The sequence below is a fragment of the Musca vetustissima genome, unplaced genomic scaffold (assembly GCF_032173495.1).
Source record: "Musca vetustissima isolate MV318-11 ecotype Yass unplaced genomic scaffold, APGP_CSIRO_Mvet_v1 utg57942, whole genome shotgun sequence".
NCBI classification, from domain to species: domain Eukaryota; kingdom Metazoa; phylum Arthropoda; class Insecta; order Diptera; family Muscidae; genus Musca; species Musca vetustissima.
Window position 1 is genome coordinate 9661 of NW_026883711.1, and position 18045 is coordinate 27705.

Below are 18045 nucleotides of genomic sequence, written 5' to 3' on the forward strand. Positions count from 1 at the left end.
TGGTTAACGGAATAAATCAAAAGTTTTATATCAATTATATAAGCTTGGCAAGTTTTGTGAAGTAGTTGTGTGTTGGATTTTCTCATGACAATTTTCCTCGTTGAAAAATACTTTGTTACTGAAATGGATAGACAACCACAACGACAGCAAAAATCACAATGTCGTGTGCAATAGGTGTCCATAAAATTGAAAAAAAGTCCAAAATAAATCTGCCAATGACATTGCCCGTTGCTTATTTTTTTGACGGTATATTCATAGCTCCAAATAAAGAATCCTCTGTGATTTTATGCAAAGTGTCGAATTTTATTTCCTTTTTCTAAGTTCTAAATGAATTATGATATATTAGAAAATGTTACATTGAATAAATAAACCCTAGGGAATGCACAAATTGAAATATTTTTCTTAACCTAACAAAACCTATAAAATTTGGGAATATTAAAACCCGCGAAATTTATCTTTGGTGAGTCAGTACTCAGATTACCCTTTTGTCACTACTAGATTATGCCAACTGCGGCCAATAATTGATGCTTAATTCATAATAAATAATTGGTGAACAATTTCTACATCCTTATCTTCAGACCACATAAAAAAAAATTTACCATGGCAGTAAACGGCGAGAAGATCAAACTGATGGTATCAACGCGCATGACGTCCAGTAGACTCGGACCAACTGTGGAACTTGAGAACTACAGCTTCGAGGTAGTTAAAGATGTTATAAACCTTGGTACCGCCATAAATAAAACGAATGGCATCAGTTTTGAAATTCGGAGAAGGGTTGTCATGGCCAACAGATGCTACTATGGTCTAAGTAAGCAGTTTAGAAACAAGGCCACCTCCCGCCAGACCAAACTCACACTTTACAATACGCTGATACTATCCGTGCTATTATATGGATCTGAAGCATTGGTACTTGCGCAAGCAGATGACACAGCTCTCGTGGTGTTTGAAAGAAAAATTCTCCGAAAGATGTACGGGCCGATCTGCGCCGACGGTGAATATCGGTGTCGAATGGACCACGAGCTTTACAATTTATACGCGGGCATAAACATAGTCAGTCGTATTGAGCATGTTGTGCCAATGAATGATAATGCCCCTGCTCAAAAGGCGTATAAAAATGAGCCTACTGATGGATCCCGTAGAAGGGGAAGGCCACGAATTAGATGGAAAGACCAAGTAGAAAACAACATCTTGGAACGTGGTCTCCAAATTGGTGGATTTGCGTACAAGACCGACGCGCTTGGAAATCTTTTTTAAGCTCGGCTTATGGAACAACGTTCTGTAAAAAGCCAGTTAATTAAAAGTAAGTAAAGTGATGGTTCATCCAGAAGGGGAAGGCACGAATTGGTTGGTTAAATCAAGTGGAAGACAACATCTCGGAACATGGTATTTCAAATTGGATGTGCTGCGCACAAGACCGATGCGCCTGGAAATCTCCTTGGGATGAGTGGGCAGTTGACATGCCAACAGGAACTGTCTGGTGAACAACACGATATGTTGCTGCATTACAGTATCCTTGCCTCCTTATACACACTCGTCATCTGGAGGTATCCGGTTGCTGTACGTAGGCCATTATTTTGTGTAGTTTGAAGCATTCTCCATTGAGAGAGAGAGAGAGAGAGCTAATAAACGAAGTCCAAAGTGGGGCAGCATAATTGAGGACAGTTCTACGTACAGTTTTGTAGGTAGTCTTTATTACTCCTTGCCCTTGTCCCATGGCTTTGAACATCTTATTTGGCTTCTGTACTTTCGTTTTCAGCGTTGAGTCGTGCCAGTAGAATGTCAGGAGGCTATCAAAGGTGACGCCTAGTAATTTAGCAAGCGCGTGATGTAACTCCTTTTACAGTACTCCCGGATCCGGTTCAGTCCAGATCAACCTCGAAAATACACCCATACTCTGCATCCACTGCATGGATGGATCTATTAAGAATCCGGTTGCGGCAAACACTACAGAACCAAGGTCCGGGCTTCCTCTCAATACCGGCACGGACGAACATGTATTTGTTGGCTGGCAGCTTCTGTCGGAGTCCATCTCCGAGTCAATATATGTAACCACCCGCCGTTTGACTATCCTGCCTCTGATGGATATGTTTAGTTGCCCGAAACTTCCTTTGTCTACGATGTGAAGATATTGGCGGTTCCAATGCCACATGAAATGTCCGCTCATCAGGTTTTACGATATCTTTTTGAGGTCATTGGTTATATGTTTAACGACATCCTAGCTTTAGTTTCTACATCATTGTTAGCAGCAAGAGGGACTCCAAAACCTTCGCTAGTGGTGACAGAATGGAGGTAGGCCGATATAGGCCGGGATATTTTTCAGTTGTGTATTACTGAGTATTAAAAACCTTACTGAAAAAAATGTACTCAATAAAGTATTATACAAGGAAAAACAATTAGAAAATTTTTACAAATGTTGCCTTTTTATTTTTGTAATTTTATTGTTTGAAGAAGAACCTTTCTTAAACTCACAAAAGAACTTGGTGAGTAATTATTACTGGAAAAGTATGCAGACAAAATCCCCAATCGCCAGACAAACCTAATAAGCAAAACCTAATTATATCCACTGGGTTAACGAAATCCAGTATAATGGAAAATTTCTATATATTTCATATAATTGGTTGGTTAGTATAATAGTAATCTTATTATTTAATTTTATTTTTGGAAATATAATTGTTTTATTAAAAAAATTAAATTATAAGTTAAATTATAACGCGCTTGCTGATATTATCTATATTCAAATCTACATTTATTATTTTGTTTAAATATAATAATAAACATATGAATATAATATAAAATAATCATTTATTTTACAGTTTATCGCGCAAAATAACACTTTTTTCGAATAATCGGCATTTATTTGTTAAATATTGCATACGAATTGCAATAATCTTCTTCTTACTTTTTTAAATAGCATAAAACACTTTTTTCGAATAATCGGCATTTATTTGTCTTATTCATTTAAGGTTTAATGTGAATACTGCCTTAGAATTGCAATAATCTTCTTCTTCCTCTTTTAAATACTATGCACATAGAATGATTAGCACAAAAAGAAACTCTACCTGTCTTATTCCATTACATGTAGTGTGTGTGTTGCCACTTGCTTTTGTTTGGTGGGAATACAACAAAAACTCTGCATGGGTGAAAGAGATAGGGCCAGCCCTGTTCGAATGACAACCCATGCAAGTACGAACAAATGTAAACAAACCAAATGTCAGTGAAATTACAACTACACAATGCCTAAATCTGTCAATAGAAAACAATTTTGACAGCTCGAGGGAGTATCAGCAGGTCTTCAATCAAAAAATAGCAGAAAATATTGAAAAATTGCCTCAAATCCAAAGAAAAAACCGTGAATCACATACAAAATATATAAATATAGATGTTTGTAAAAGAATTTGTACTGAAAATCGACAAATATTTTGTTTTTATTGCATAAAAGCATAAAAATATTGTTGTGTAAAAGAGAAAATCGAAAAAAATGAATGAATGAAAAGAAGAAAAAGTGAAATTTCGGGCAAGCAATTAAATCATACGAGCCAGAAGAATCATTGAGAAAAAGTTAAGCAAATCAAGTGCAAGCGACGAACTACTGCAGTGTTAGCCAACAGCATGATGAATTACATGAAAAATTTACAAAAATATGTTGAAAATTGATTGGAATAGTTGGCATAACTCTTGGAGAAGTGCAAGAAAGAAAGAAAAAAATCGTTGAATTGAGTGTGTGAGTCGGTGCTGTGCTGTGTACGTACGTGTGTGTGTTGGAGTGATACGCTGCTTGCTGTTTGCGGAAGAGGTGGAGAAGCTGTTGCAAACTCCCCCCTCCCCGATTGGTTTAGCCGTTTAACGCCAAGGAGTCTCGGATTACAGCAACAACAATAGCAACATAGCAAGTGTATAAGAAAACATCTCATACGACGACGACGTCGACGACAGATAGACAGGCAGACAGACAATACGACCAAACAACAAGCCAAGCGAGTGAACAGCGAGACAGCGAGCGAGCAAGCGACAAAAAGAAAGACATAACTCAAGGTTTCGACTTTGGTGTGTTGTTTACATTCTTTTTTTCGCAGGAGGAGGTGCGGAGGTGGACATTGACAAGATTTGAAAGCATTTCTCACATTTTCCGTTTCTATTTTGATTTTCTAGTTCGGCAATGCCTGGGCGTAAGCCATGGGTTCTCAGACCTTGGAAATATTACGTCAAGGCGTCTGGGCCTCTTTAACTGGCGGCTGGTTCTATGACCCGCATCAAAGTGTCTTCTGCAATATTGTCCATTTGTATTTGTGGCTGTTCTTGTTGTGTGCACCGTTCGTGGCGTATTTATATTTTCCGGGAACATGGCTGACATGGTGCATCTACAGCGTTCTGACCAGCTTGACGGTGTTGCTATTGAAGGTGGCCAATATGGCATTGCATCGTTTGTACGATCGAGCTCAGTCAATGTCAGAGGCGAATATAAAGCAACATTTTTTCAAGGTTACCAAGGAAACATCGGCCGAAAGGTAGGTGACCTACATATTGAATGCAACAACAATAACCGAACCTAAGAATTGTTGTCCATTAAGAGAGTAGTGTTGTAGAGTAGTACGTCAATTGTTCTGATTTATTTATATTTGTGTATATTTTTGTATATCTGCTCCGTTTGCCGCTGTTTGCTGCTGCTGCCGTTTGCTGTGTGTGTGTCATCACGATGACGATGATGTTGATTTTGCAGAAATCGAGACAATGAACCTGGCATTGAAATGAAGGTAATACATGAGGATGGCGAAGTGGCCACCGATGATATGGTTGCTTCAGTGGAGAAAGCCATCAATGAAATTAGTGGAGAGAATAGCATGGTGTCCATGGAAAATGGAAATAGTATTATTGGTAAGTATACTGTGATATATTTGGAATTCTAGTAATGACGGCTTAGGAATTTAAACACTTTTTAATTTTTGTATTCGTATATGAGATCCCTACCCACCAGTACCATTTTGAAACTTCATTAGTTACAGAATGGGTAGGCAGGCAATCTACAATAATATTCTGGTTAGAATCCTGAGGGTTTATTTTCAAATTCCTCACCATTGTGCCAACAGCTCTAAAGCTGCATTCTTTATGGATAAGATATTCATTGCATTGCCAATATAATTTGAACTCTACCTCTAATATTTATTTTTGGGTCACAATCGATATTTAAATATATTTCTGGAATTCCAAAACTCATCTTCATAAACCTGACAAATCTGCAGTCGATAATTTATTATAATGACATCAGAAATAAAGTAGTTACATTATGGATAAAGATTAAGTGAACTCTTCCTTAAAATATAATTTTTTTATAATTTCTTTTCACTATCTTCACAGATTTAAAAGTTGATGTACATCGCAAAAACAGTTCCGAATCCATAGAATTAATGTTCTATGCCCCGTCAATGATCTCAGGCAATAGCCAACAGGATCAACAATCTTTGGTCGGCGCAACAAGTAATTCAAAATCAATACGTTCCTCGCATACGATAAACAATAGCATCATCAGCAGCAGCAACAACAACAACGCCAACAATAGCACTAATAATAGCAACAACAATGCATCATCAACCCCCATCAATGACCCACAAGCCAAATATATAAGTGTTTATCCCAAAGATAACAGTCCAATAGCAAGTTCATCATATGCCAGCAATAGTCTTGTGCCAAGTGCTAGTGGTGGTGGAGCTTCGGCGATGGCCACTGGTGGGCCAAGACCACCACATTTAGTACGTAAATCCTCGGAAATTGTTCGTGGAAGTCACCAGAGAAGAAGACTGGAGCGTCAATCAAGTTTAGATGCGGCTGCAGAATCTGCAATTGTTGCCAAATTAATACAAAGACAAGTCAACGAATCGAATAAAGCATCAACGGGCGGGGCATCAGGAAATGCAGAGAAATGTGATAGTTTTGTACACGCACAAGTATCAAAATCGGGATCTGGAACGGCACCATCTACATCTTCAGCAGGACCACAGCAGCAGCAACTGGCACAACGATCAAATACAACGAGTTCAACATTGAACGCCATTCCGGCATCCAACTCAAATGTGTCCACATCAGCATTGAAGACTTCACGTTTACAGAGGCATCGTTCCTCGGAAACGCATGATGAGCGACTGAAACAACAACAACGAAGTGGTGGTGGGGGCATTTCTGGTAGTGGTGTTGGCACAAGTGGTCATGGTGGTGGTGGAGTATTTCTCTCCATTCATCATGAACATGGACGACATCATCCGCATCACCGCCATCATCATCACACGCACAGACGTGGTGGTAGTGGTGGTGGCGCTACCATGGCGAGTAGCAGTGGTTCGGTAGCGATATTAGCCTCATCCAGCATTGGTGCCAGTGAAAGTTTTGATGTGGACGACATGGAGTTGGGATTAGGTGGTAGTGCCAATATTGTTACTCATGGGAGCCATCTCAGCAGCGATGGCAGAATGCGTGCTTTGCCCTCATGGATTTTGGGTGAGTAGACCTTGCTTTATTATTCTGAAATATTTTCTATATTTATATATTTATTTCCCTTCTTTAATTTTAGGTTCATCTTCTGATGTTTTCATAGAAGATGATAGTTTTACCAAATCCGATTTGGGCATCGAACAATTAGATGACCGTTCCACTGCCAATTCATCTCGTGCTGCTCTACTTAATTCGCATCCTCATTCAAACCGCCTCAATCATCAATCTAAAACTTCATCGGGACGTGCCAATATTACAAAGGATCCCATTTATACAATCTCAGCCCTACAATTACACAAACGACCGCGACGTGAAGGAGCAATTAAAAGGCGTAGGCATTCAAATGCCACAGCGCTGTTTAAAACACCCAACGACAGTTCCTCGAATGTGGGTCAGTTGCCAAGCAACACGACCACAGTGCGTCGCATTAAAAGCACAGCTTTAGAAGTAGCCTGTCCGCGACCTTCAGTATCGAATCTGTGTCCACATCCGAATAGTGTGGAGGCCATTAATGGCCAACAGCAGATAAAAAATCCACAAAATTCCCTCTTGCCACCTCCGAGCAAATGTTTAGTACGTAATCCCCACCTGAATTTATGTCCCAAATTTGGGGGAAGTTTTGGTGGCAGTTCAACGAACAGTAGTCTGGATTTTGGTTCCACAAATGCCCTAATAGATCCAGCCTATGAAAGCAGTAGGGATAAAACGAAACAAGAGAACAAATCGAAGAAAACTGCCGACATCTCAGTCAACGACTCCGTTGAGAATGACGATACTCCTATTGAACTGACATTGGATGAGGATGAGACATCTATGGGTGCCGTGGGTGGTGTGTGTCCTCATCATTTTCTTCATTCTCACCATCAACATCAAGCACAGCAACAGCACCATCATCATCACAGTGCTGAGTCCGATGTGGGCCAAATACTAAACGATACCAAAGACAATGATGATGATGACGACGACGAAGTTGAGGATGCTGACGAGGGCGATGAGGATGATGAGAATGAAGTTGAGGATGAAGAATCCATCGATCCACGAATTGATACAACTGAAAGCAATGAAGATGACGATGATGAATTCAAAGATTTTGACTACAATGTGGAGCATATACTGGAAGTACTTGAACACACCCATAATCAGTTGGATGATGATTTACGAGCTCAAAAGCAGCAACAACAGCAGCAGAAACAGCAACAAGAACAACAGTTACAAAAACAACTGAAACTTGTTCAAGATTTATCGGAAACGAACAAAAGTAAAAAGTCTGAACAACCACCGACAAGGTCAACATCTCACGAAACCCGTCATGACAGCATTGACGGAGACGGTGACGACGATGATGATGAGGACGATGATGATAACGATAATCGTGGCGCCCTAGCCATGACCAGAGAACGTTTACATTCCACAGATTCGGAGACCGATAACAATGGCTCTCGATCACCGTTGCTAAACAATAAAAAATGGGCCGTCACTTCATCTTCCTCGCCCTCGACGACGACGAACAAAGAAAAGTCTAGTGAAAAGGCTCTGAGAGATGAAATTAAAAATGTACAAAAACAAAAACATTCCATAAAGAAACATCAAGCCAATATGCAAGCTTTGAATAACCCCGATGGTGAGGTTCAACCACCAGCGGTGGTTCCATCCAATGTCTCTCAAGCATTCCCATCACCTGCAGCAGCTCTTCACAATCAACAACAGGCGGCGAAAGGAAATGAAGCCGATTCAGGTTGTCCCTCCAGCGATTGCGAACAGATTAGTGCCAGTTCCAAAGATGTTCTACTCAACATTTCAAATGAGAAGGTACATCAGGAGAAGCCGAGTAAAGTGCGAGATGATTTTCAGGATAATGTGCCAACCACCACTTCGAATGCCAACAATGGAGCTTCTTCCTCCAGCTCCAATTCGAATGTAAATGTGGGCAAGCGTTTGGGTGCAATACCCAAGCAAGTGCAATATCGCGAGATAGATGAACGCTCAACACAGGATAGCAGTCACCACCAGAATCCCTCCTGTTCCCATCACAGTTACAAACGACATGCGGGTAATTGGAGTTCGGTGGCCCCCACACAATCGAATCATGCTTCCGCTTCTGTTGCCGCCACTGGTCTCAAAGCAATTTCGCGCACCTCCTCCTCATCGAATAGTTCCCACAGTGTTAGTGCGGAGTCTTTCACAGCTGACATCCAGAAAATGTTGTGGTTAATGCATGGCGGTTCAGTAGACGAAAGGGGCAGACCCATAGAAAATCCAGAGAATTTGGCCTCCTTGCCCAGTTCGGTGAGTGGCACCAATCAAGGCAATATGTCCAGTGCTCATTTGCAATTCTATCAGGATGCCTTGAAGGCCTTGAACTCGGCCTCATCGGCTGAACGACTGGCATTAACCGAACGTTTGTATCATCGGGAACAATTGATGCGGAGGAGTATGCGCCAGAGATTAGCTGGCGATGCTGAATCCAATCATAGCAATGCTATCGAACAATGGCCTTTAGATAGCAATGCAGCCATGTCTCACATCATGTCCGCCTCATCATCATCCACGGCAGCTGCAGCGGCTGCCTCACGGACCGCTGCTCCATTGACACAAGTAATGATTGATTCTCCCTCTTCTTCGACAGTGCTTAACAACCGTAATGTCAGCAGTGCCACCACAGTGTCGCTGAAGGGATTCATCCACGAATTTATCAACGATGAGCTGCGCAACATGGAAACCTCTCAACGGGTACAGGCTACACCGCTAATTACGACCAACAATCGAGCTGCCATGGCTGCCATACTGAATGTAGATGGAGCCCATATAGACAACTACTGTGACTATTGGCGGCCAGCGTGTATGTTGACCTCCGACAAGCCAGCAGTTACATCAAAATCCTTCTACAAATACCGCCTCAAATTGGGATCGTTTACACAGGAATTTAAAATCTCTATGGATCGTTTGGAATTGATGGCTTTATTTGATCGTGATATCCATTGGATACACATAGTCCTCTCTGTGGTACTAAGTGCTGCGGTGGCATATTTGGGATCATCAATACTCCAGCTGAGCTATTACAAAGATGTGTTTGCATTTCTGTTTTGTGCCGTTATAGCCGGCTCACAATATTCTTTGCTGAAGAGTGTCCAGCCAGATGCTGCATCGCCAATACACGGCTTCAATAAGACGGTGGCCTATTCCAGAGCAATATATTTTTGCATTTGTTCATCGCTGTTGCTGATGTTTCAAAGACTGAAAGAGGAATATGATGCCGAAGCTTTGCAGGGTATTGAAATGAAACAATGGGTATTTTTTGGTGTTGCCTTCTATCCGGCCCAGGTTAATGGCTTGGTTCTACAAGCTCTCTATATATTTCTGTTAAGTTTTCCGTTGATATTTTCGTTGGGCCTGTTCCCGCAGATTAATACATTTACAATGTATTTAATGGAACAAATAGATATGCATGTTTTTGGTGGAAATGCAGCGGGAAGTTTAGTGGGTAAGTTGGTGATTCTAAAGAGACGAGAGTGTTATTACTAATTTCCAAATTGTTTTATTATAGGTTCTATACTCTGTGTTCTGCGATCAATTATGGGTGTTTTACTACTCTATGGACCATTGTATGCCGCCCTTAACGAAGGTAAAGGTACCCAGCACATTATTTTCTCCATATTTTGTGCTCTCCTAGTGCCCTTGGGTTACCATCTTTCACGATCGGCTAGTGATTTTAGCCATATCTGGGCTCTCATGAAACATTGTATTATGTCCACGTATCACGAAGATGATGATGAGTTGAGTACGGCCAGTACTCAAAAGCTAACTGCCGGCAAAACGAAAAGGGGTTCATCCAAGAAACGTGAAAGAGAAAAACAAGACAACGGCGATAAAAGTAAAACAGGTGAAAACATCGAAATGTCTTCCTTGGAAAAACTACAAAATGGCACAACACCAAGAAATGAAACCACTGATGAATTGGAAGAAGCTGATGGCGAGGCCGAGGAAGAAGAAGAAACCGAAACAAATGAACTGTCCGAGGATAAGGATCAAATGACTGAGAAAAGAAGTAAATCGAAAGCTTCTTCACTGGGTAGTAGTACCCAGACGTTGGGTAAAACAACAATGTCGACAAGTAAAAAGGCAATAACGGCCTCCAGTAGTTCCTGTAATACCAATTTAGAAACTGAAAATGTAATGAAAGAGGTGGACGAGGTAACACCGTCATCACTGCAACTACCACCCGTGATAAGAGAGAGTACAGAAACCGACATTGGCGTGCCAACAACTCCAGCAGCAGCTGCCGCAGCAACAACGGCGGCAGCAAAAGAAACTGACATGGACAAAATGTCTACTACCTCGACCACAAATCCCGCTGAAATATCCACCTACACGGGAGTGATACAAAATGAAACGGAAGCCAATGAAACCGATGTCTTCGCCATGAATTGTCCTGACAATGCCAACAGTGAAACTGATAGCAATGCTGCCGATCCCTTGCCCAAAAAATTACAACACACCGTGTATACAAGGCTGAAGAATGATGTTGTTGTGACGATATTTTTGGCCGTTGTTGTCTTGGGTCTGCATTGTAGCACAGTATTCACGGTATTGCAACCGGATTTAAATGTTGTCCTGTATGGTTTTACCGGAGCGCTAGGATTCCTGTTGCACTATATTATACCACAAATGCGTAAACACATGCCATGGCTGTGTTTTGCCAAACCCCTACTCAAACAAAAGGAATACGGACGTTATGAGGTGTCAAATGCCCCGAAAATTATGTGGTTTGAAAAATTCTACATTTATTTGTGTTTGCTGGAGAGAAATGTTTTATTTCCTCTGTTGGTTATATCTGCCTTGACGGCCGATGCCACTGTGATAGCTGTTAAATATGGTATTGCATGGGGTTCGGTTATTGTGGCAGTGTGTGCTTTAAAATGTGAGTAAACATTTTGGAATTCGAAAGAGAGAGTTTATAAATAAAATATTTTATGTCTTACAGTTATTCGCAATGCCTACTCGGATCCCACAAATCAGTACCTGATTGTTATGTTTACCGTTCTCTTCTTTCGTGTGGATTTCGCCATGGCATCTGAAACATTTCTAATTGATTATTTCTTTGTATCGTTGGCTTTTCGCAAATGTTGTGATTTCTTTTTGAAGGTAAATGGTTATTTGCATTTTTCGTTATGGAATATTAATAAATATACAATTTGTTTTTGCTTCCAGCTACAATTTATTGTTACATATATTGCTCCTTGGCAAATTACATGGGGCTCGGCCTTTCATGCATTTGCCCAACCATTTAGTGTACCACATTCGGCCATGCTTTTCTTACAGGCCGGCATATCATCGCTGTTGTCTACACCACTTAATCCATTTTTGGGTAGCGCAATATTCCTTACATCCTATGTACGACCGATTAAATTTTGGGAACGGGATTATAATACGAGGCGCATCGACCACTCCAATACCCGTTTAAGTTCACAATTGGAACGTGATTTGGGTGCAGATGATAATAATTTGAATTCAATATTCTATGAGCATTTAACACGCTCGCTGCAACATTCGTTGTGTGGTGATTTAATAATGGGTCGTTGGGGTAATGTCAATCAGGGTGATTGTTTTGGTAAGTAACTTTTGTATATATAATATCCTCAAGACTTTCTGGTCTTCTATGAAATATTTGGTATTCTATAAGACCTCATTTTGCATTCCATACGACATACAAATCGAACAAATTAATCAGCTCTTTTATAAACGATGGCCTTTTTGGTCTATTGTAAGACATTTTTTGTTTCCTATAAGACATTTTTCGGTAACTTATTTGTCTTCTATAATACCAATATTTGGTCTTCATAAGACCGATATTTGGTTACCAGTACGACTACTTTTTGTTTTCTTCCAAATAACTCCTTTAGGCCTTTGATCTTCTATGGGACTTTTTGTCCTCTATAAGACCTATAGATTTCTATAATACTTCTTGGTACTCTATAAGACTTTCGGGTAGTTCATAATTCCTTTTGGTTGTGTTTAAGACCTTCTGGTATTCCACAATACATCCTGGGCTTCTTTAAGACAGTCTTCTATTGATACGTTTTGGTTCCCTATATATCTTTTTGATCTTCTTAAACATATTTAGGTCTATCAATTGGACTTCTAGGTCTCTATATCTCTGGTCTCCTATAGACTCTTTGGCTTTATACTAGTTTATTTGATTTTCTATAAAACGTTTGGCCCTCTATACACATTTTTGTATTTTTAGAACACCTTCAAAAAAATATTAAACCTCATTCCCAGCAGTAGTTTTTATTTATATTTTTTCATCAACTCATTTTTTCCCTAGTATTGGCCTCGGATTACCTCAACTGTTTGGTGCACATTATCGAACTGGGCAATGGTTTGTGTACATTTCAAATGCGTGGATTGGAGTTTCGCGGAACCTATTGCCAGCAGCGTGAAGTTGAGGCCATTACCGAAGATGTCGAGGATAATGATGGCTGTTGTTGCTGTGATCCGGGACATTTGCCGCGAATGTTAAGTGCCAATGCAATGTTTTCCACACGATGGCTGGCTTGGCAAGTTGTGGCATCACAATACGTTGTGGAAGGTTATTCAATTTCGGATAATTTAGCCAGCACCACACTACAGGTGTTTGAATATCGAAAAGTTCTTATTACCTATTATGTTAAGGTAAGTAGAATAGGAGAGTGTATACACTAGCCAGCATATGTATGACAGTCAACACATTTTTAGAAATTAAATATGACATCCAACAGCTGAAATAGAAAAGCTTTTGGTTTCAGGAACAGAGTAAATAGCTAGCTTTTTTATGCCAAGAATTTAGTTTTATTGACTGTCATATATGTCTGCTACAATATACCAGCTTAATATCAGTTTATTCTATTCTTTTAATTTCTCTATTTTATTCTCTCTCCCCTCATCTCCCACCCCATTTTCAGAGTATAATCTATTATGTCATTAAAAATCCCAAATTGGATGAATGGCTAAGTTCAACAGTGATACAAGAAGCCTTACAGCACACTCTCAGCCGTCAATTTGTAGATTTGGATCCAATTTTCAATTTCAATCTAGATGAAGATTTTGATTTTCGTGCTGTTGGCATAACGCGCACCAGCTTCTGTTATGTCTATTTGAGTTGGCTTAATTACTGCTATGACAAACGTAAGGAAAGTTTAAATCCCACACCTACAGCATCCAATGGACCAACAAATCAAAATCCAACACCCACCGCCTCACAAGCTGGTATTACGATGCAACAGCCAACGGCTGCCGTCTCAACGACCACCATAGCCAGTACACCAAATCTATCGACAGCTCAACAAAAGTCACAATCACAACAGCAGCTAAGAATACGTCCACAAAAAAGTGCAACAATGTCGGGTAGTAATGAAGTGGTTGTAAACTCCGTTGAACAAATGGCCACCTCGCATTCGTTGGCAAATATATCGCGTCAGGCATCAGAAAGTGCTCCAGGTCTGACCTCAACATCAACACCCTTGACGCGATCCAGCAAGTCGGCTCCTTCCGGTAGTAAGCATTCATATCAGAAAAGTGATTGTTCTCCTTCGGCCAGGCCAGAAGGTAGAGCAGCCTCTGCGGAACCTTCTCGCGGTTCATCTTCAGAGAAACCCCCTCCAATTAAACTTAAAGTACCTTCAATAGCTAAAGATTCGCCCATTGTTTCGTTATGTTTGGCTCTAAGCCTTTTGGCCCGTCGATCTTTGGCAACAGCTTCACACAGTTCCATGACGGGTGTGGAGTTTTTCCTGCATGGTTTGCATGCCCTGTTCAAAGGTGATTTCCGCATTACATCACCCCGCGATGAATGGGTGTTTGCCGATATGGATTTGTTACATGCCGTTGTAGCGCCAGCTGTTAAAATGGCCTTGAAGCTTCAACAGGATCACATCTCGAATCCTGATGAATTTCGAGATCCGGATGCTTTATACGATGCCATTGATACCAGTGCCAAGGATTTGGTTATATCGCATGAGGCCGATCCTGTGTGGAGAAGTGCAGTTTTACGCGGAGCCCCCAATTTGCTGGCACTGCGTCACGTCATGGAAGATGGTTCCGATGAATATCGTATTATACGTTTGACGAAACGTTTCCTTACCTTCCGTGTCATCAAACTGAATAGGGAATGTGTTCGTGGCCTGTGGGCCGGGCAACAACAGGAACTGATCTATTTGCGTAACCGCAACCCCGAACGAGGAAGTATTCAGAATGCCAAGCAAGCCTTGCGTAACATCATTAATTCCAGCTGCGATCAGCCAATTGGTTATCCGATCTATGTTTCACCACTGACTACCTCGTATGCCGATACCAACGATCAATTAAAAAAGGTTGTGGGTGGACCCATTACCCCTGAGGCGATAAAAACAAATATTTTGGACTGGTGGCATCATATACGGGAAAAATGTCGCCAAGGTTGTAGTTCCGGCTCCTCGATGGAGACCACCACCCACCTGGGTCTGCCATCGGGTGCCTGCTCGAATTCCGGTGAAAGTGGTGACCTAAGACCAATGTATATATCTCCTCCCATATATAATACACTCACCGCCAGCACAATGTTTAGTCGAGCCACAGCAGCAACTGGTGTGCCTGGGGCCACTTTGAGTTCTCAATTTGGCAGTGATGGTCTGTCCTCAATGCGCAGTTCTATGAATGTTATGAAACCCTCTTCCACCACACTGCTGGCTGGTCTCCTCAACCGGGAACAGGAAATATTACGTGAATCACGCACAAACAAGCAGCTGTTGTCTTCTTCTTCGGTACGTAGCTCCTCCGAACGTGAGCGGAGGGCAACACTGCCAATAGCCAGTACTAGTTCGGTATTGCCAGAAGTCATTAAAGATTCGGATGATTCGTCACAAACGTTGGACAAAGATGTGTCCAGTGATAATATGGCTGGAGCTGCGGCCGCCGTTGTCAACAACAATAATAATGCGGCCAATGGTGGTAGTCCACGTTATACAAAAATCTATTGTTCCTCGGGCAATCTGGGGATAGGTAATATAATTACCACTCCCGGTGATTACCCGCGCAAAACAAAAGGTCCGATTTGTTTAACGGCTGCTGCAGCAGGTGTGGGTGCAGGCACTACAACGGCAACGGCTACAGCAATGGAAAGTGGTTCAGGATTGTTGGGTAGTGGTGTTGGTGGCGCAGGAGTTGGAGAGCAAAATTCAACCACAACAACTGGAGGTTCTGTGGCATCTTATAGTCGCAGTAGTAGCAATGAAGGGGCCCAGCCCAGGTTTGCCTTGTATGAAAAAGTGATAATCGTGGATGAAAGAGAGGTAAGGAAAAGGGGGAAATTTAGGGGAAATGGTTACATTTTTTAACATTTTTATTTGTGTCTTTTTTTAGATTTTCCACAACATTGATCAGTGTCGCCGTATTGTCTGGCCCTTTGAAGCTTTGCGCCAAAAGGGCGGCCGCCTTTCATGGGATGGCTGGGAACCACGAGCCGGCATGGTCGGCTATGTCATTCACATCTGGCGTCCAAATCATCCAAATAAAGTTTGTCGTACACCCCTCAATCGTGATGTGTATTTGATTGAGATTGGTGAAAATTATGTACCCGTTACGGCCAGTGGTCTGCGCCAATACAATCAGGCCATGGACAGTGTTCAAAAAGAAATGGAAACATCAAGGCGTAACTCTTTGCAGAGAGAAATGGCTGAACTGAGGCAACAGCAGGTGGATCGTGGTCTAACACCAATATTGGGCAGCAGTCTAGAATCTCCAACATCGCTATTGGCCGGCGAGGGTGGAACACGTGGCGGTAGTATCAGCGGCAAGACTGGTGGTATACAGGCGGTGAGTAGTAGTAGTTCCGAAGATGAAAGTTGTCTTATGAATTTGGAAAAAGAACGTCAGGAAGAATATCTAAAACAGTTATGGCAACAGGTTGTGGAACAGGAGAACAAGGATAAAGAAAGGGAGCGTGATGATGATGATTGTGATGGGGTGGTGATGGCCGTGAGTAGGGAAAGGGATGTCTTGCCAAGCCAATCCACAATAGATACGGAAAACGAAGTATCCTCACCAAGTGAGGAGAAATCTTCAACACAAGAAGAAAGTAAATTGTCCGAAAACACCACCACCACAACAACAGCAGTAACATCAGGTGAAAAAGATTCCATTAATGAGGAAATCTCATTGGAAAAACTGACCACTTCGTCATCACAAAATTCAAATATTAGCAATAGTTGTACTGCCAAGGATTTGGTTGAACATTTGGTGGATGCCATCTGTGATACAGTTGTTATTGAAGAAATTGGAATTGATGTTGACGATGACGATGAGAATTTAGAGAATTTACAGGCCACGAGTACGACGAGGCAGGAATCCACTGAGAATGTTGATCTTTGCGAGGCAAATAAAATGGAAAATGAACCAAAAGCTATTGCTGCTGACAAAACAAAAGAAGAGAGTACAGATGTTTAGCATTTAAATTGCATACTTTGGTTAACATTTATAATGGTTAAGGCTAAAGCCAAAGGGTTTACAAGCCAGCCGCCCTATGCTTTCCCTGCTTTTTGTTAGTGTAGAGGTGTTTGTGATTTCTACAAACAAAGAAAATCCTATTGTCGCCAATGCCAATTATTACCAAAAGGGTGTTCAGCTGTATATATGCAAGATGATTGTGATGTTGTGCGCGCCAGCCATCACTACATTGATCTTCCGCGCGCCATTCTTTATTTTCTCTTACTCCCAGTTTCTCTTGCAAAGCCAAAAAACCGCATATAAATATATGCTCCCACATGATATTAGAAATTGTTATCAGTTTTTCATTTCCCGCATAGAAAAATACCACTCAAAAAAAGAAGTATAGCAATTGAAATAAATACATATGTATGCTTGTAAATAATACTTGTTATAATTAGTTTCCTCCTTTTTTACATAACCTAAAAAACAAATGTAGTTAATATTTTAATAAAAGATAATATGGTTGTTTAATTGCAAAACAAAAATAGAATATGTTAAAAAAAAACAAACAAAAATATTATACATATACATAAATATAAAACAGGGTTATTTGTTTAGTTTCTTCTAATGTTTCAAAGTTAAATATGAAATTAAAAAAAGTAAAATACAAACTGAAAACAAAACGTTGTAAAAAAACTCCTTATATTATTGCTTTATTACTAGCTGAATACCACAAAAAACACACTATGTTAACATTAATTAAAAATTATTAAAACCAACAAAAAATTATATTTAAAAACAAAAAAGAATTATTATACATATGTATGGATATAAAAAAAAACAAAAACACAATACATTTATTGTATTATAAATAAAAAATATTTAACCATTATTATTATTATATTATAGAATTATGATAATGATAAATTTAATGTAATTATGGCCTATTATTATCATAAAAAAATACTCCGATTTTAATTTTTTTTTTTTGTAAAAATGTTTGTGTAAAGCGAACAGCAACAAAAACACAACCCCCCCAACTGATAAGTTATATATTTGTATTATTATTTTGTTCCAATTGCCCCCTAGTATATTATTTTTTCTAACCATTTATATATTTATAGA

The 18045-nt window shown here is 40.4% G+C and overlaps 1 protein-coding gene across 1 annotated transcript; it reads left to right on the plus strand.

The window, feature by feature from the left end:
* Positions 1-4123: 4123 nt before the first annotated feature.
* LOC133330695 (protein pecanex) lies at positions 4124-16938 on the plus strand. Its single transcript, XM_061539103.1, has 11 exons — positions 4124-4505; positions 4718-4872; positions 5353-5504; positions 5601-6486; positions 6560-9961; positions 10025-11398; positions 11462-11622; positions 11689-12088; positions 12806-13152; positions 13422-15785; positions 15856-16938. The coding sequence occupies exons 1-11, from the start codon at positions 4174-4176 to the stop codon at positions 16936-16938; spliced, it is 10656 nt and encodes a 3551-aa protein (XP_061395087.1). The 5' UTR covers positions 4124-4173.
* Positions 16939-18045: the final 1107 nt, after the last annotated feature.